The sequence below is a fragment of the Abrus precatorius genome, unplaced genomic scaffold (genome assembly GCF_003935025.1).
Source record: "Abrus precatorius isolate BTA unplaced genomic scaffold, Abrus_2018 Scaffold6, whole genome shotgun sequence".
Lineage (NCBI taxonomy): Eukaryota > Viridiplantae > Streptophyta > Magnoliopsida > Fabales > Fabaceae > Abrus > Abrus precatorius.
In genome coordinates, this window is record NW_020874406.1 from 25,298,336 (window position 1) to 25,319,383 (window position 21,048).

At 28.3% G+C, this 21,048-nt stretch overlaps 4 protein-coding genes across 4 annotated transcripts; all 4 read right to left on the reverse strand.

Annotated features, from left to right (window-relative positions):
* Positions 1-2,487: 2,487 nt before the first annotated feature.
* On the reverse strand, positions 2,488-4,127 carry LOC113870465 (ankyrin repeat-containing protein NPR4-like). Its single transcript, XM_027507054.1, has 2 exons — positions 3,720-4,127; positions 2,488-3,066 (listed from the first exon to the last, which is right to left on the reverse strand). Exons 1-2 carry the CDS (start codon positions 4,125-4,127, stop codon positions 2,488-2,490), a joined length of 987 nt encoding a protein of 328 aa, XP_027362855.1.
* Positions 4,128-4,146: 19 nt separating this feature from the next.
* Positions 4,147-8,872, reverse strand: LOC113870466. Its single transcript, XM_027507055.1, has 5 exons — positions 8,536-8,872; positions 6,712-7,203; positions 6,406-6,567; positions 5,670-5,780; positions 4,147-4,178 (listed from the first exon to the last, which is right to left on the reverse strand). Exons 1-5 carry the CDS (start codon positions 8,870-8,872, stop codon positions 4,147-4,149), a joined length of 1,134 nt encoding a protein of 377 aa, XP_027362856.1.
* A 1,725-nt stretch (positions 8,873-10,597) lies between these two features.
* Positions 10,598-14,382, reverse strand: LOC113869909 (ankyrin repeat-containing protein ITN1-like). Its single transcript, XM_027506429.1, has 5 exons — positions 13,948-14,382; positions 13,665-13,820; positions 13,244-13,339; positions 12,110-12,750; positions 10,598-11,326 (listed from the first exon to the last, which is right to left on the reverse strand). Exons 4-5 carry the CDS (start codon positions 12,515-12,517, stop codon positions 10,745-10,747), a joined length of 990 nt encoding a protein of 329 aa, XP_027362230.1. The 5' UTR covers positions 12,518-12,750; positions 13,244-13,339; positions 13,665-13,820; positions 13,948-14,382; the 3' UTR covers positions 10,598-10,744.
* LOC113870467 lies at positions 12,683-15,232 on the reverse strand. Its single transcript, XM_027507056.1, has 5 exons — positions 14,902-15,232; positions 14,012-14,466; positions 13,665-13,785; positions 13,244-13,339; positions 12,683-12,750 (listed from the first exon to the last, which is right to left on the reverse strand). Exons 1-5 carry the CDS (start codon positions 15,230-15,232, stop codon positions 12,683-12,685), a joined length of 1,071 nt encoding a protein of 356 aa, XP_027362857.1.
* Between the last annotated feature and the right edge of the window lie 5,816 nt (positions 15,233-21,048).

Consider the following 21,048-nt stretch of genomic DNA (forward strand, 5'->3'; position numbering starts at 1 on the left):
CTCCTCACACCTCTTGTTTTAATATACATATTTTTTGGTTAACTTTTAGGATGAAAGAGAGCTTAAAAGGCAAAGGCGGAAGCAGTCTAACAGTGAATCTGCCCGCAGATCCAGGTTGCGTAAGCAGGTGATGGAGTACCCTATAGCAATTTCCTTATGATTGGTTGATCATAATTATCACATATCTAACTCCTGTTTGATTATTATTATTTTTTTAATTTCTTTTCCTTTTTTCAGGCTGAGTGTGATGAGCTAGCTCAGCGTGCCGAGATTTTGAAAGAAGAAAATGCTTCTCTCCGGTCAGAAGTAAGTCGAATCAGGAGTGAGTATGAGCAGCTACTCTCTGAGAATGCAGCTCTTAAGGTGATGCACATTTGAATGGTTGATTCAGCAAAAGTTATCCATAGACCTAGATGAACTGAGTTATAACTAAATAATGTACTGTTGGTTTGAGAAAATGTTTTTTATTTATTTTTTCACTTTTAATTACAAAAATGTTGCTTTATTTTTATTTTGTTTCCTATTTTCAAATATTTGTATAAGAAACAGTAAAAACAACCTATTATTATTTTCATTGTTTGACTATTTCCTATACAAATATTCGAAAAACAAAAATATAGTGAAAATAATGTGGGATTATTGTAATTAAAAGTGAAAATAGAAAATATTTTTAAAAAAACTAAACGAGCGTAACCTACTCTACTCTGCTAGAATCCCTTAATATCTGAAAGATTATGGGAAGACTGAGCATACTGTTTAATAAATGCAGGAGAGACTTGGGGAACAACCTGGGAATGATGGTCTTAGGTCTAGCACTAATGATCAGCATGTGGGTAATGACACTCAACAGAGTGGGCCGACAGAGGCCGTGCAGGGTGGTCATTAGCATTACTTACCACTGAATGCTGCATTTCAGGGAGATAACCTAACTTAATAGCAAGAGCAACATCTTGTTCCGGATAGTTTCTAGTTCAAGTTGTATTAAAGCTGACCATTTAGTCTTAAGAGATGTTTATGCTCTATGATCCTTCATTCCTAATTTGCCTTTTTTTAACTCATTCAAATCAACCTGGATTGTATGTAGTGTGTGAATTCTGTATCGTCTGCAGCTTCAAAGTTAGTGTTCGCATTCAGCAATATAGTTAAATGAACCTGGGTGTTGTCCATTACATGGTTTCTGTACAAATAATTTATCGGGAAAATAAAGAAAAGAATGAATATCTATGAATTCTGTATTGTTGTGCCTGTTATCCAGTCGAAACTTTGAAACACATTCGGGTAAATAGTTTATCGCGAGTGAACTGTCATTTTTCTCTCCAAGTTTTAAAAAGAAGAAAAAGTTTGACAGTAATGTTTATTTTAGGAGTTCTTAAAAATAAGGAAGAAGGATTTTGAGTTTCTATAAATCCTTTAAAACTTTTGTATTTAAACTCATATTCTTAATTTTTTTAAATATAGGTTGATAATTTGCATTCTTCTTTACTTCCATTATCCTTCAAATTCTTCTCCCTCTAAATGTTAAAATTAAACCTAGAATTTCGTTCAAGATCACTTTAGGCCGAAAGGAAAAAAAGAAGGGAAGACTTTTAAGTAACCTTATTATTTTGACAATTTTTAAAAGTAAGGAAAGACATTTAATTTAAAGATTTTTGGATGCCTTTAAAAAAATTAACATCTGAACAAGTGAATAATCTAACTTTTTTTTTCCTTTTTATCTTTCAAACTCTTTTCTTTTAGCCCTTCAAAATTACAGACTGATTTTCATATTAAGAAAATGTAATATCTTAATTTGTATTTTTGGAATTAATAATATTTTTAAAAGCAAATCTGATAATTACATTATATCTAAACATGACCATGTATAAAGCAAATATGAATTGCATTATTTAATAAAGAGTTTAAGCAAACAATGACTAGAATTGATAAAAAAAAAATGTAACATTTGTATAAGATTTTTGTAAGTTCATTAAGCTATCTATAATTAGACGTATGATGCTTTTGAAATTATTATTTTTTAAACATGAAACAAAAGTAGAAGATTTGCTAAATAAAGAGATTAAACGGGTTAAATCAAATGCGGGCAGAATTTAAAAATGATATCGGGGTTGGTAGACAGTTAGGTTCTTTTAATGTTGACAAAATTTTGATTTTTGTTATGTATATATATAAAAGAAAACTTTTTAAAAAAAGTTCAAAATAATTAAGTCTCTGTCTATCAACTAAGAAGTATCTTTCGCGTACACAAAAAATTATCGATTTTGTATACCAGAAAAAGTGTATAGGATCGATCTCTTGTTTTTCTTATTAGATCACACTATTATTAATTATAATATTTTTAATCATTTTCAGTGTCAATGTCCTCTTGCCTTTGACATTGGTTCCAAAGTATGGCCAATTTGAATAATATATTCTACAAAGATACTAGTATTCATGTCCACCACAAACATAGAGAGTTCATATATATCATTTGAGAATTGGACACATCAATTAACCTGATCTTATTGTAGATTTGGAAATCTCAAAGATAAGGCGTAGCTGTGCTGGTACAAGAACAATAACTGGAATACTCGCAAGTGACATGGCTGCTATTATGACTCGTCGATAACCCTTTAGCATCATACCAAGTGCAGCACAAAAGGTAATCATCATGAACACCACAGAGAAGAAAAGGAAGACAAGAGCACAAAGTAACTTCAATGGCAAGGTCTTGTAGAAATCTTTCTCAGCATAACGTGAAGTGAGAATCCCAATGAAAATAAGGACTGAAGTGGCAGAAGTGAATAGGGATATTGCATCTGCTATGATAAACAAAGTAAATATCGACTCACCCACAAACATGGGAATTCCAGTGTTTTGATCGTTCCCACCTGGAACAGTGAAAGCTGCTGCAAACATGATGGTAGTGATGAGAGTACCCACGAGAGTAAAAGAACTTGCTGTGTCTTTTGCCCATCTTTCACCCTCTTTCACCATCTCATTGTGATTTTCAGTAAATATCTCTCGAGGCTTCTTATCATCTTTATTTTTGGTTTCCATACACTTGGGATGTACAATTCTCTTCACCTTCTGCAATGATTTCATAATTGAGAAATTACATTTGTATAATTAATTTGTACAATTTTTTAATAAATAAAAAGAGAATTAATAAATAAAGATTAAAAATAAAATTATAGAAAATAATATAAACGATACAATTCTTTATAATTGGCTTTTTAGAACGAAACATGAATGCAACCTATGTTAAATAAACATGATCAAGGACATGCTAATCAAAACGAGGTTCCCAATATCAGTTTTTGTTACATTCAATACAATGAAATTCAACCAAGGATGATAATCAGTTCCATGCATTTACACTCCATATGCTTCGATTGTAGTTTTAACTTAAAAAATACATTTGTTATCAAGTTGATATTTTTACACTATCTTACACTGTGATGTGAAAATATTATAATTGTTTTTAACAAGTAATCGGACAATACTCATTAAATTTGTTCTTAAACAAATATAAAGATTAGCAATTTAGTATAATTTTTGTATTATTCGAACCTATATGGATCCACAGTTCTCATCACTAAAGAAAGGAGTAATCAACATCAAATATGATCTTCTAATTAGTCTAAGGTGTTTGTCAGTTAACTTCGTTTTGTAAAATGATATAGCAGCTATTATGATTACTTTGCACATATATGCATATAAAGAGAGAAAAGGTAAATGACCTTGAACCATTGAATCTCTCTTTGCATTTGCACAAACGAACCGGATTTGCTATGAAAATCAGAAGAAGGCCCTGTATATCCTGCCAGGTGCAAAAGGGTATTCCCAAATTCGTCTTCACTACATTTAATCATATCCTTTGGTCCCTGTAGATCCTCTATGAGTTCTAAGACCTCTTTTCTACGATTCAGAATTGCATGTGAAAATACACCCCTTTTATTTTTATCAGTGGCACCCCATAAGAGGTGAGGTTTAGCCTTTACCATTGCATTTATGAACTCAATAACTCCAAGCTTTGCTGCCTGCAACATGGCATCATATGCCGAAGCCTCTCGGAGCTCATATTCATTATAATTCGAAATTCTTTGGCATAAGCGAGACAATATTTCAGCAACTAGACAATGGGTCATTTTCTTTTCATGTATACCCCTAATTGCTGGGAAAATTGGAGGGACTCAGTGCTGAAGTCATTAAATAAGAAAACAACACGAAGATAAATAACTGGCTGGAGTCTAAATTACGGTGTATGTATTTTGATTAATGTATTTTTTAAAAAATATTTCTCATCATAATTTAATTTTTCGCGTATAATATTATTAACAATTTAATAGGATGCATATATGAAGAAGTTCACTTCCTAATTACGTACCAGGAGAGAGCCGAATTATATAATTTTGAAATAACAGTTGAATAGATTTGAGTTGTCGACCTGTAAAAACAACAAAAGGGGAGAATAATTCTGATCAACTTATATATAGGTATATATGATGGTGGAATTCAAAACCAGCATGCTCGATATTAGCTGAGCATAATATATTATGGTTCGAATTCACCCAACTAGCAATGCTAAAATTTTTACCGGAACTAATAAGACACATTTTCAATGTGCAATTTTAACTTATTAATAATATTTTACTTGAATTTAGTCACTTAATTTTCATTTGTTAAAATTATGCTCTTTAATTAGTTTTTCTCTAAAACCATCACATTTTTTTTAAAAAATTTAAAATTCTCATTAATTAAACTATTTTTTAACTCGTTTCACTTAAAATTAACCTATCAAGATGTTGTATTTCACAAAAAAAAAAATCATTTATTTTCATATTTAAAATATTAACCTCATGCCACATTTTAAAAAAAAAAATTGATCATTTTTTTTATTTTTAAACCTTTTAATTTATTTTTAGTCTCAAAGTTGTAGACCTCTAATCATTTCAATTAAAAGAACAACAATTAAATATTTCATATATATATAAAAAGGAAGCAACAAAAGGATTGGCACAATTAAAAAAATAACGCATAAGTCGTAATAGAATAACAACAAGAAAAGGGAAAAATCTTTTATTTTATTTTTTCATTACAATAATAACAATGAGAGCTAAATTTATGACCTAAATGACATAGGTATTTCATCATTATTATCCCAACCATAATTTTGAAAGAATTATCCCTTCTTAATTTTAACCTAGCAACAGTTTTCTATTTTTTAATCAATTAAATATCAATTATTATTTACTGTTGTCCCTTTTACAAGACACAATCCATTAAATTACAAAAATAAATAAAAAATAGTTGATTAATTTATTTAATTTTTAAAAAATATTATGACATAATAATTTTACTTTTATTTAATATTATTAAACCTACTTTCATTATTAAAATTTATCCTTATTAATTTTAAGCTAAATTTTCACCAACATCATTTGTTATAAGTAAATGAAGAAAAATAGAAAATTCAATAAATATTTTATAAAAACTATAAAATGCTTTGTAAGAAAATCATTAAAATTTTCAAAAATGTATCTTGTGAAAATGATTAGGAAGAATATATCTTTACCCATAAACAGCATATATACACTTGAATCGTAGATAATTTATTGAATTAAACTTAATGGTAATATATTAAAATAGGTTACAATTTGTTAGAGAAGGAATGAGAAATATACGCAGACCTAAGAAGGAAGTCTCATATCGCCATTTCTCTTGAGCACCCTTTACCTCAATCTCAATTGCTTTCCCGTTGGAGTCTTTCCCTTCTATTTTTATTGTTTCCAATATTAAAACTGAAAACAGAAAAAGATTATACGTAAGTTTTTCATTAATTCTAAAGATGAATCAAATTGATCAAACGGTTCCAATCCAAATACAACATAACCATGCAAAGTATGCGGAACTATAGCAATCAAATATATAATGAAAATAATGTAGTCAATCGTCACTTAAGTGTTATAAAATTTGGCAACGGTTACTGTCTTCGAAATGAAAATCTTCAATATTAATAATCTATTCAAACATATCTTATTCTAAAAAATCCCAGTTTATAAAGAGTTGAAAAGAATTTCCATTTATATTATTAGAGCAGCAGATAACTAAAAAAACAAATAATTTACTATAATAATCTGTGATTAGTTTTGCGTTTATTCGACATACGCACACACTAATATGAATTGAGGTAGATGAAACCCATTTAAGGAAAAGAACGTTACCGAAAAAGAAAAAAGATACTGATGATTTACATTTGGTTAGTTTCTATTAGTATAAATTTTATTTAACAAAAAACGAACTGTTAGTGTAAATATCATAACTTTACACTAAGAATAATATATTGATAAAATTTTAATATTAATAAAAGTTATTTATAAATATAATATTTTATAAAAAAAAAAAGGATAAAATGTGAAAACTTACCTTTGTAAACGAGTCTTTTTAGAAGTCCATACTCGCAGCCACTTGGAAATGCAGAAGGCATGCCAGCCAAAGCATATAAGGGTCCTATATCTTCCTGTAGCCTCGCTTGATCGCCGTTTAGAGGCAGTTGCGGGTTTTGATGCATCACCATCAAAACCACGTCTAGCATCAACAACCATCACATATTCTTAAATCATTTTTCTCTGTTTTTTTCACCATTCTATGTTTTAAAAGCTATTCTTAAATTGATTCCAATTTAATTTTTTATTGAAATAATTAACTCTGTGGAAAATCTAATTTTCTTACCAAAAATTTGGGCGGTGATACAGCGTGTAAGAAGCAAACTGGCCCTTGGTAAATTATCTCCACGGAAGGCCTCGAGCGGAGTTTTTTGGAAAAGATAGTGAGTCATTTCTCCGTGGCATTTGGAAGCAGCAAGAAGAACAGGGATTTCACCTTTACGGGTTTCCATTGTTAGTAGCTTCTCTCCTCCTCCACCCTTCATTTCTACCATTATCTTTGCTATCTCTGTGTTTCCGGTTAATTTTGCAGCGAGAGCAAGAGCCGTGTAACCGTCCCTGTCTCGCATTTCTGCTAATTTCTTTTTCCCTCTGTTCACCAAATTATTCACAATGCGTTCATGCCCTGCAATCACCGCAACGTGCAGAGCGGTCCTCTCTAAAGCTGTGGTGGAAAATATTAACATTCTGTCCTTACTATTATTCAGGAGTGATTTTGCTTCGTTCCACATATTGTTCTCCACATACATGTGAACGACACCACCACCCTTACCCTCACCTGTCATGTATAAAACCATTGATGTATGTTCAAATTACGGTGTTCAAAAAATGTGAACCTATACTTTCAAATCAGTTAGTTACAACTAATTAATGTGTGACATGGTGGGTTACGAACAAATACCACATCTAACGTCTAAAACCTTGTTTGTAAATTCAACTTGAGGAAGAAAGGAAGAGAAAAGAAAAAAAAATTTTAAGAGATTTTTTTTTTTCCGTTTAAAAGTTTTAAAAATAAAGGAATTACTTTTTTAAATATATTTTTTGAATTCTTTTATTTTGAAAAGTTTTTAACATAAAAAACGTCTAACTTTTATTCTTATTTACTTCTTTTCTTTATCCCTACTTTTCAAATATTTTACCTTTTAAATTTTCGAACAAACAAAACTTAAAATAAGGATAAAAGGACAAGAGATATAAGAAATGAGGATAAAAATTGTTGATGCAGATCGATTTTTTTTAAAAAAAAAAAGCTTTTATAAGTTAAAATTAATTTAAATGAAACATATTTTTACACAATTTCTTAGACGTTCTAATTTGAAAGAGAATTTGAGAGAACGTGAGAATCAATCATATTTTTATTGTATTATATGTAAACAAGCAATCGTGTAAAAAATGGTGCAGTGAAAATGGTGTATAAATAACTTGGCTCTTTGTATGTTTTTTTTTTAATTATAAAAAATATGAGTTCTTTTATAAAATCACAGGAACATATGAGAAATTTTTAGAAATTGAGAAGAACAAATTTTTAGTAAAAATATTTTATTATTATTTTAAAAATTATTATGAGCGAGTTTTGATTTTTCAAATTTTTTTAAAAAATCTTTATTGACAATTTTTGACAGATTATAATTTTTTATTTTTGAATTTCTGAATTTTTAAATTTTATATTCTTGAATTTTTTTTCAAAAACATAAAATTTTTTATATATTATTTCTAAATACTATATATAAAAAACTAATTCAATAACTCTGCTAAGTCGCTAAAATCAATTTTTTTTTAAATATTTAAAGGAAAAACAAGGGAAGAAGTCCTTGCCCTGCTTCTGCATCTATACTTGTAGATTTATGATAGTTTTGTGTGAAGCAATTCCAACTATGAAGGAAGCGGCACAATGTGTGTAATACATGGAGTAAACCCTTATTTTAATTAATTTTTATAAAACCTATTTTTTGTCACTTTTTATTGACGTTTTATAATAAAAAATGATAATAAATGAGATTTGATAAAGTGAAAATTAAAGTAAAAAAAATGATAAAATTAAAAATTAAAGTGATCGAAAGTCTTATAATAAAAAGACTTGAAATAAACTGGGTTTACTCCGTTTACATACCTTTCTCAATATCATCATCGTCAACCTTATATTTGGAGTTGTATAATGAGCTCAATTTATTCCAAGCGTCTCTGGCCGAACCAGCATCTCTAATGTTAGAAAGAACCTCTGATCCGCATGCTAGTTGAATGATATGCAGAGCCATTGCATCTTTCCTCTTCCAAATCGCAGCAGAAGTTTTTATTTTCTCACCATTTTCATGATTTGGGTCCACAACGCTCCACAAACCTGCTCCCTGTAGATAATTTCGCACAAGTGTACTCCAATTGTCGTAATTCTCTTTCGTCACTGCTTCATGAACTATTCCACTTGCTCCGCTTCTTTTAGCCGCTGCCATTATATTTCTTCACACCAAAAATATGCCAAACCAATTAGCCTTATACATCTTCGCCATTCAATTTTTTAGGAAATATTGAAAGACATACCTTGCAGAGGAATTAACGATCGCGGTTCGGCGTTAAGTCTAACTCAGAAGAGACTGCACATTAAAATTTTACAGAACCCACATGTTCTGATACGCAGAAATAAGAAGATAAACTTAGGCGATGCCTTAATTTATATTAAAGTAACTTCGCAGAGCTAAACATAAAAACAACAAATGCATACAGTTGTAAAGTCACAGTCTACCATTTCATTTTAAAAATAATTTTTTTGTCGTTTTCCTGGACGTGCCACGACACTCAAGTTTCTTTAACAAAAAATAAATTTTTTTAAAATTTTATTTATAAAGTTGATACAAACATGTAATTTATTTTATAAAATAAAATACATGAAACAAACAACTCATTGTTGACCTAACATTTTTTTTTTTAATTAGAAAGACTTCGTTGTCTTTTATATATGAAAAAGACCTCGTTATTTTAATGGATGCTTTATTAGTCTGTTTAATCTAACGTGATTAGCGTTGGCAAAGGAAAATCAACTCTCTCCATTTTAATATATAGATTCAAAAAACATTGAATCCTTCAAAGTTCAGCTTAAGTAAATATAACAAGCATGTAAATTTAATTCTTCTAAAAATTATAACATATATGCTTATAATATATATAAAAATATATTTAAACAGCTACTATTTTCCAAATTTAAACAAATTTAACGTCTCCTCCTTCTTTTAGCTTACGTTCCCTGTTGTGACTGTTTATTTTTTAAAATTATCGTGTTGGGTTTCTCGAAATTTTAACCACAATTAGAAAAAGAAACATGTCTAGCATTTACTAATAAAAAACAGCAAATTGGTCATATTTACCTCCCCGAGTTTCAACCTTCTCTTTAGCTTATCGAGGGAAAGCCCACACCCAGAGTTGTTAGGGCACGTTAAATACATATTTAAGATTGACTTGTAGGATCAACTCATTTAGCCTAGTTTATTTTAAATTTAGTAAAATTATTTTTAATAAAAGTTAGTCTATGTTTGAATTTGATTTTTTTTATTTATCTTTCGTAATTTCTGTTTGAATTTAATATTTTAAAAATATGTTTAAGAGAAATAATTGTGAATGACACAATTCTTCTTTTTAATTATTTAATACAATCATATTTATTAGAACTTAATTTCGAGACTACAGATTGAATTAAAATAATATTTTTTTCAGTTGATTTATATATGAGAAATAATTCTACAGCAATGTTTTATAATTTGATATATTATGATTATTTTATCAATAAAAATATGTTTGAATAAGATAAAGTAACTTTTTAATAAAATTATCAAAAGTATTCATAATATATAAAATTACAAAAAAAAATTTGTAGAATTATTTTTTTTATCACTAAAGATATAGATCAACGGGCATAAAATTGTATTAAATACTTAAAAGTAAATTTTTAATTAAAAAATATTAGTAGACTTTAGAGATTTATATTAACAAATTATATTTTATACTAATACTGATATATTAATAATATATATATATATATATTAAAAATTATTTATAAGTATAATAAAAAAATTTAAATTCTTTTTGAAAATATATTATTTAAAAATTTTGATTTGATATAAAAATTAATTAGTTAAAATTCTAAAATATTATCAAAAAAAATTTACTGTTCAAATACACATGCAGTCTAACAATTTTGAATTACTTTATCATACATAGCATAGCATAAAAGTTATTCAAGTCCAACACAAACAGTCGAGAGAGTTAGCCCTTGCTATCACTTGACAAAGGCCATATATATACAAAATCAGGATAATTGATGAACACATTAATTAACCTGATCCAATTATAGAACTGAAAATCTCAAAGATAAGACGTAGTTGTGCTGGTACAAGAACAATAACGGGAATACTTGCAAGTGACATGGCTGCTATTATGATTCGGTGATAACCCTTCAGCATCATACCAACTGCAGCACAAAAGGTAACCGTCATGGACACCACAGAGAAGAAAAGGAAGACAAGGGCACAAAGTAACTTCAATGGCAAGGTCTTGTAGAAATCTTTCTCAGCATAACGTGAAGTGAGAATCCCAATGAAAATAAGGACTGAAGTGGCAGAAGTGAATAGAGATATTGCATCTGCTATGATAAACAAAGTAAATATCGTGTCGCCCACAAACATGGGAATTCCAGTGTTTTGGTTGTTTCCACCTGGAACAGTGAAAGCTGCTGCAAACATGATTGTTGTGATGAGAGTACCCACAAGAGTAAAAGAACTTGCTGTATTTTTTGCCCATTTTTCAGCATCTTTCACCATCTCCTTGTGGCTTTCAGTAAATATCTCACAAGGCTTCTTACCATCTTTATTTTTGGCTTCCATAACTCCCTTGGGATGTACAATTCCCTTCACCTTCTGCAACGGTTTCATATTTGAGAATTTGTATTTATATAATAAATTTGCACAATTTTTAATAAATAGAAAGAGAGAGAAAAGTATGATATATGTAATATATAAGGACAAAAATAAAATTATAAACAATATTATATAAATAATATAATTCTTTATAATTTGCACTTTAGGAAGAAACATGAATGTAACCAATATTAAATAAACATGATCAAGGACATGCTAATCAAAACGAGGTTCACAATATTTATCAGTTTTTATAACAATTAATACAATGAAATCAAACCAAGAATGATAATAAGTTCCATGGATTACATGCCTAATATTTTCATTGTATTTTTAACATTAAAAGTAATTTTCTTATTAAGTCACAATTCTTTAGACTATTTACGCCCTTTATTTTACGATGAAAAGGATGAGATCAAAACTCAATTAAGACATTTCTTTCAAATTAAAGAGTAGTGATCAATACTGTAAAAAAGTTGTGATGCGAAAATATTAAAGTTGTTTTCAACATGTAATAACATACATAAATATTCTTTAAATTGGTTCGTAAACAAACAGATTTATTAGCAGTTGGAGTATAATGTCTTGATTTATATAACCTATATATCCACAGTTCTCACCACTAAAGAAAGGAGTAATAAACATAAAATATGATCTATTAATTTATTACTATTAGCCTATAAAATTTGTTGTGTAAAATGATCTAGCTATTATGATTACTTTGCACATAAGAAATTAATTAATATGCATGTATACATAAAGTGATAAGAAAAGGTAAATGACCTTGAACCACTGATTCTCTCTTTGCATTTGCACAAAAGCACCGGATTTGCTATGAATATCAGTAGAAGGCCCTGAATATCCTGCCAGGTGCAAAAGGGTATTCCCAAATTCGTCTTCGCTACGTTTAATCATATCCTTCCGTCCATGTACACCCTCTATGAGTTCTAAGACCTCTTTTCTTCGATTCAGAATTGCATGTGAAAATACACCCCTTTTATTTTTATCAGTGGCACCCCATAAGAGGTGAGGTTGAGCCTCCATCATTGCTTTTATGAACTCAATAACTCCATGCTTTGCTGCCTGCAACATGGCATCATATGCCGAAGCCTCTCGGAGCTCAAATGGATTATAATTCAAAATTCTTTGGCAAAAGCGAGTCAATATTTCAGCGACTAGACAATGGGTCATTTTCTTTTTATGTATATCCCGAATTGCTGGGAGAATTGGAGGGACTCAGTGCTGAAGTCATTAAATAAGAAAACAATACAAAGAGAAATAACTGGCTGGCTAGAATCTATTAACGTGTATGTATTTGATTAATAGGATGCATGTACGAGGAACTTCACTTCCTGTTTACGTACCAGGAATGTGCCGAAGTATATAATTCTGAAATAACAGTTGAACCCATATGAGTATTCGACCTGAAAAGACAACAAAAGGGGAAAATAACGCTGATCAACGTATATGATGGTAATAACACTATACAGGGATCCCCTCAAAGGAACAGAATAATCGTATTGGTACCTAATTAAGAGCTTAACGTGAAGGAATTCAAAACCAGTCCACAGATCGTTCAAAAGGAAACAAAAATGCCTACTTCAGATAAAGGCGCTAACGGAATATTAGCTGAGCATAACATTTTATCCTTTGAATTCGCCCAACTAGCGATGCTAGATCTTTCAAAAGAGAGAGGATATTAATTTAAATTTTTGTTTACATTAAGTCAGAAGTATTTCTTACACACCAGTTTCATACAAATTTCTCTAAATCCTTGTTTTGGATAATAGTATAAAAAATAATTTTCATACTTAACATTTATAAATTAATTTTTTAATAAATTATTGAATAAAGTTAACGGTAATATATTAAGATGGTTTACAGTGTTTATGAGAGGAGTGAGAAATACATACAAACCTAAGAAGGAAGTGTCATGAGCAGCACTTAGCACAATCCGAATTGTTTTCCCGTTAAGGTCTTGCGGTTCCACTTCTATTGTTTCCAATATTAAAACTGAGAACGGAATAGATCATACTTGAGAGATCAAACGGATCCAACGCCAACACAAACCATGCACAATATGCGTAACAAAAATATATAATGAAAGGTGGAATAATCTATATATTTAATAATTTATTATACAATCAACCATTAAATTAAAATTTTTTAATTAATTAAAAATGATTTAATTTCTTATTTATAGAAATATCTCCGAATGCAATTATGAATTAACTGTGAAGAAGTAAATAAAAAAGCGTACAATTAAAATTAAGTAAAATAATAATAATAATAATAATAAAGTTGATTAAAAAAGAAAGGATAAAATGTGAAAACTGACATTTGTAAACGAGTCTTTTTACAAGTCCATATTCGCAGCCACTTGGAAATACAGAAGGCATGTCAGCCAAAGCATATAAGGGTCCAACGTCTAGCCTCGCTTGATTGGCGTTAAGAGGCAGCTGCTGGATTTGAAGGATTAACATCAAAGCCACATCTAGCATCAACAACCATCAAATTTTTTAAAATTATTTTTTATTTTTCACCCTCATATGTTTTAAAAGCTATTGATTTCAGTTTTTATATATATATATATATATAACCAAAAAATATAATTTTCTTACCAAAAATTTGGGCGGTGATACAGCGTGTAAGAAGCAAAGTGGCCCTTGGTAAATTATCTCCAACCAAGGCATGGAGTGGAGTTTTTCGGAAAAGATAGCGAGTCATTTTTTTGTGGCCTTTGGAAGCAGCAAGAAGAACAGGGATTTCATCTTTACGGGTCATCATCGTTAGTAGCTTCTCTCCTCCTCCACCCTTCATTTCTACCATTATCCTTGCTATCTCTGTGTTTCTGGTTAATTCTGCAGCGAGAGCAAGAGCTGTGTAACCGTCCTTGTCTCGCATTTCTGCTAATTTCTTTTTCCCTCTGTTCACCAAATTATTCACAATGCGTTCATGCCCTGCAATCACCGCAACGTGCAGAGCGGTCCTCTCTGAAGCTGAGGTGGAAAATATTAACATTGTGTTCTTATTCCTATTCAGGAGTGATTTTGCTTCGTGCCACATATCGTACTCCACATACTTGTGAAGGGTACAACCACCCTCACCTGCCGTGTAGACAACAAAACGATCGGCGTAAGCTTAAATTTATGTGTTTACATAATTTAAAATGAGAATTACAACTAATTGATGTGTGAGATAGTGAGTTAAAAATATGTATATAATTCTGACATATTTAACACTTGTTTGCAAGTTCAATTTAAAGAAAAAAGAGAGAAGAATGAAATACTTTTAAGAAAACTTCTTTCATATGAGAGTTTTTAAAAATTAAAAAAAAAAAAAGAAAGAAAGAGAGAGAGATTACTCTTTTAGTTTCTGTGGAGCAATTCCAACTATTACTTAGGAAGGGGTGTAAACCCTGATTTTAAATTTTACGATTATAAGTTTTAGTCACTTTAATTTATAATTTTATAATATTTTTATTTTAATTAATTTTATATTTAAATGTTATTTTATAAAATGAGAATTCAAGTGAAAAAAACGAAAAATAAGGCGAGTTTACTCCACTTACGTACCGTTCTCAACGTCAATAAGATCAGCCTTTAATTTGGAACCGTACAAGACACTCAAAGTATTCCAAGCTTCTTTGGCCGTATGAACGTCCCTGATATGAGAAAGAACCTCTGATCCGCATGCTAATTGAATGATATGCAAAGCCTTTGCGTCTTTCTTCTTCCAAATCTCTCTTTTGATTTTCCCACCATTTTCAGGACATAAGTTCACAACGCTCCAAAGACCTGCTCCCAGCAGATAATTTCTCACAAGAGCACTCCAGTTGTGGTAATTCTCTTTTGTCAATGGTTCATGAACTACTCCACTCGCTGCACTGCTTTTAGCCGCTGCCATTATCAATTCACAATCTCACCAAAAACATGCCAAACCAATTAGCCTAATTTATCTTTGCTGTGAAACTTTTTTCTCATTTATTTGGATGAGGAAACATTAAAAGACAAGTTTGGAACAAGACAATGTAATATGTATGGTGGTAGTTAAGAAATTAATTTTTGTCGCCTCATGGACTGTTGTAAATTAGAATTTCTTGCAAAAATTGCTAGCGAGTGAAGGAGTCCACATCCCATCCATGGAGTACTACTACTACAAATAGACTACAGAAATGATAGTCTAAAATCAATGAACATTTCATCTAATCCAAAATTTGATGTGAAATTCTTTTTGGCTTATACTTATTAAAAAATCACCTCACAGAGAATGAGAGAACCTTCGTGGTTCGCCGTTTCTAACTTTAAATTCCACTGGACCCCATGGGTTCTTAAACGCAGAGCTTTGAAGATAAACTTAGGTGTACCTTAATTTAGGGTTTTTTTTAATAAGAGAAATTGAAAAATAATTTCTTAAAACATGCTTAAATAAAAATATATTTCGTGTTTTAGAGTTATTTTTACCACGTCATTTTAACACTTTTTTTATTAATAAAAGATTAATTATCCAATTTATAAGATATCTAAGAAGATATTTATTGAATGACGATTTTTAATATTCCTGCTGCTCCTCCCGTATCCATTTTTCATTTACATTCTTCAAGTAACTTTGCAGAGCTAAACATACAAAAGAATAACAAATACATTCTTAAAATAAATATATTACCGTAATTTTTGTTTAAAAAAATACAAATGATTTTTTAAAAAAATTATAAGATATATATTCAGAAAAACAAATAAATATATTAATTTGCTTTGTAAACACCACTATGTTCCAACTTTAAACAAATTTAACGTCACCCTCCTACAGTTTGCTTACGTTTCTTCCCCTGATATGACACCTTAGGTTTTTTTGGTCATGTTAGGTTCATAGAAATTTTAACTACAATCACGAAAAAGAAACATATATTCAGCTTTTACGAATAAAAAAATTGTAATTTAACGTGTATAATTTTACCTCCCAACCCCTTCTTTAGCCTATCGAGGGAAAACTTAGAACCAGAGTTGTTCCCAAGAGCACGTTAAATAGAGAATTCAAAACAAGATTGACTTGTTCTCATTTAGTATGTTTTATTTTAAATTTTACTAAAATTAATTTTAAAGCGTTTATTTATGTTTGAATTTGATATATTTTTGGTCTAAATTCCTTAATTTATGTTTGAATTTAATTTCATATTTTAAAAACATTTTTAAGATATTTAATTTTATTTGGATATAGATAAAGTAGAAATATTTTTGCATAATGTTAACAAAAATAATCAAAATATATTACAAAAATTTGTTGTGGAATTTGATAATAAATAAATATCGTTACAACGTCATATTATGTTTTCTTTAAAGTATATTTGAGAAAAAATTGTAGATAAAAAAAACGATAAATATTCTATTTTAAATTAAGAAAATTTGTACAATTTAAAAATAAAAAATTAACCTATTAAGTTTGTGTTTTTTCATTTTTATTAGAATTATAAATATAATTAAGCAAGTTAAGTTGAGTAGTTAAAGTTCAATTTTGATCTATAAAAAAATATTTAAGTTTTACTCACTTGATTGAACCGGTCTATATATATATATATATATATATATATATATATATATATATATAAAATTAAAAAAAATTGTTTAAAATTTAACATATTAGTTTGTTTATAAATTTTTATTATATTTTTCTTAAAATAAAATTATATTAATTATTTTAGTATTTAATAGATTTTCAATATAAATAAAATAAAACAATGATAAAATATGTTATTTTTAAAAAGATTACTTAATATTTGAATAAAATCTTTGAGAATAAAAATAGTATATCTTTTATTTATATATATTGAATTAAAAAATAGAAAGAGAATTGACAACTATAAATAAATTTTGTTTGTAAAATGTTAATTTTAGTCTTTAAAATTAAAAATAAGCAACTAATAATATTAATTTTTGTTAAAAAATATACATTTGTGATACTTTTATAACTTTAATATTATAAATTTTATATTTGTGAATGTTTAAAAACAGTTGAGATTAATAAAATTCAGTGTTTTAATAACTTTTTTTGGGTGTCTCTCCGTGCTATCGTCTATGGTCCCCTGAGTACTCCCTATACTTGGGTGTGGCAAACGAATTAATATAATAGATCTTTGCTATGATTTTTTTTGTCTGCTGAAATATTGAAAGACAAGTATGGAACAAGAGAAAGCCACATGTACGGTGGTCGTTAAGAAATTTAAGTATTTTTGTCATCTGATGGACTCTTAGAAAATACAATTAATTATTTGGCCAATGTTCTGTTCATCTTGACTTGATAAGCCTATGCAAAACGACAAAGACTTACAATTAACTATTTGGCAAATGTTCTGTTTATCTTGACCTGAGAAGTCTATGCAAAACGATAAAGAAATACCATTAATTGAGCTTGTCGATGGGTTCTTAAAGGTGCTGCCTTAATTTACATTCTCAAAGCCACACACTACCATTTTATTTGAAAATTAATTGTTTGTTTGTTGTGCTGGACAGGCTTCACTATCCCGTCTTCATTAAATTATTATTTTTTTAATTTAATTTATGAAATTGTAAGCATTTTATTTAATTCTTAAATTTAAATATTTTATGTTTATTTTTTATTTTTATTTTATCTATCACTTTAATCTTGCAAGTAACATACCACCAAGACATAATAATTAACAAAATATATCATATAGAATCACCACCCTATTATCTTTTAATACATCATTTTATCGTTTGTAAGGTCCATCGAAACACGAGAGCATTGCACTAACTTTATCCCACATGTTGGCCCCGCCATTGAAGAAAACCTGGAGATACGAGTTATCTTCATAAATAATTTAGATGATTGATTAGATATAGCTACAAAATTTGTGGGATCAACTACAGATATTAAATTGGCTCAAGTATTTGTTTTGAGAACATGAAATGATACTGGCGTGACTGGTTACCAACTTGTTGTCTTTGAGATGGATAATAATTTGATAAGCAACACTAGGGTCTATGTACATTGATAGCATGATTACAGATGGTCTATAGCCATCTATCACCAAAGTTTATGTCATGTGCACTGTACACGAAACGCAGTTATGGTTGTCAATTATTTGATGATCAAGTTGTCTTATATTTATTTTGATTCAATTTCAATCGATGAGACTTTTTTTTATGTAACGCGATTCACGAGTTCCTTTCTTAATATTGTTTTATCACTCAAAACACAAGTTTTTTCTTAATTTTTACTTTAAAAATTAAGTTTAAATATTTAAACTTATTTTTTTATTACAAAAATATTTGGTATATCAAAATTATAGAAATATAATAAATAACTTTTTAAAATTGCTGTTATTGATTAGAAAGCGAGGTTAACAAAATTCTAAAAGAAATTATTTCCAGGAACCCTGCATTTTTTGGCAAGAAACGTAAGCAAAACGTAGGAGGATGACGTTATAGTTTGTTAAAGCTGAAAAATAGTTGTTTTTTTACCAATTAAATTAATATTTTTTTTAAAATACCAAATTTTACATTTTTTACATTTTCATTTATTTTCTAAATTTTAAAATATATATTTTGTTTTGCTTATTTTTTTATATAAAAAATTGGGTACAAATACAATTTTTTCTTATATAATAATGTTGCATTTCAGTATACTATTATTTAATTATAATTAATTTTAGGAATTTGGATTTTCTTTCATTGCGTGGAAATTGTACATCAAAGAATTAAAGTAAAGAAATAGTAATTTTTTTTATACAAAATTCACTTAAACAAATTTTATATAATTTTCATGAAAGGAGAGGAGGCTTGGTGTGGAATGAAGAGGGGATTAAGAATGGAGAGTTTGAGTAGTACACAAGTGGGAGTAAAGAAAGAGGAGGGTGGATAAGTTAGTTATGAAAAAAAAAAAAGGTAGGTATGGGGTGAAAAAAGGAAGAAGAAAATTGGGTATGAGATAGGTGGAAAGAAGAGGAAGTTCAGCTAAGATAAGAGGAGTTGAATACGGAAGGAGAAAAATAGTTGAATATGAAAGTTGAAGAAAGAGTATTAAGCATAGAAGAAGAAAATAAGAACAAAAAGTTGATAGATTTTATTTCATTCATTGCTCAAAATAATATATAAACTACTTATGGTATACTATATTATTCATACATGAACTATTATTAATAAAATAATTTAAACGTACTTTCTACCTCAATAAGTTAATCAATTCATATATTATTATTACAATGATCATTACAAATTATACTATTACACAACATTTTAATATTCTAACTTCATCTTCTAAACTTTCGATCTTTACAATAATTTGCATTTTTCAATCTACATTCTTACGATGTGCATATTCTAAAATGAGATCTCTTGAAATGAATATTGAAAGTAGTTGAATGACTTCTTTTATTATTGCTTCTAGAGAAATGAGTTTACACATATGACAAGTAGCCTTGAAGGAAGAAGGAAGGAACTAATGGAGTGTGAGAAGAAGTTAGGATTCAACTTGGGACCTTAAAAGAAAAAAAAAGATCTTACTTAGTGTGAGAAAAAGTTAGAGTTTAACTTAAAATATTGAGAATAAATAAATAAATATATGCAGAGTGAGAAGAACTTAAGGTTCAACTTTGAACCTTAAAAAGAATAAAAAAAAATTTACCGAAGAAGTTGCAAAATGACATCATTTCAAGTTCACATAAATATCTCTACATACATTTAATGTAACACATCATCAATATATTATTTATTTTTAACCTCTCTTAATATTGGAACTAAAATAATTAATATTTATTATTTTAAAACTATATTTTTTTAATTTATAAATTAGTAGACTAACTTTAATCACATTGCATATTTTAAAGATTAAAGTAAAAATTTATCTTAAATGATGAATAAATATGATCACATACATATTATATTTATCATTCTATACTAGGAAGAGATAGATGCTCCCCCATTTTACGTCGATGCCCATGACTTTTATTTTATTTTTTTATTGTTTTTGGTGAATCTTACAATGTAAAATATTTTTTTTTTTGGGTCAAGTTGCAGTGATCTAATTCACAACGTCGAGGGTATAAGTAGATTGGAGTGATTAATTTTGAGGAAAAAAATTATTTATTTTAGTATTATTAGTTTCTATTAATGGCTTTTTGAAAGTTAAATTTGTTTCATCTAATAAAATTAAATTAAAAAAATTAGATTGAATTAGATATTTTTTATTTTTGAAAATAAAAAATAAAATTTAATATATATATATATATGTATATTTGTATATATAATTGAACAAGAGTGTTTTAGAAATCATTTTAAACTAAGCAAATTTAAGTATTATTTTTGAATTTAATCTTAATTTAAATTTATTTTTAAATTTTAAAAAATATCTTTTAATTTAATATTATTTAACATAATCATATGTTTATTTTTAATAATTAAACCCTAAACCCTAAAAGTATTTATAAATTATTTTAAATTTTTTATTTTAATTTTAATTTAATGATAATTGTGGAACGTGTAAAAATGTATTGATAAAAACTAATTTAAAATATTAAAAAAGTATCATTTCACAAGTTAATTGTTACAAATTTAATATTAAACCATTTCATTTTGGATTCAAACTATTGAGAATAACTTATACATAATCACATCTTCCAATTTTATTTTTTTAAATTACGAATTAACTGGTTTGCTTTTGTTGACAATTGTTTCACGAGTGTGTTAAAATTTTATAAGTTTTTCACT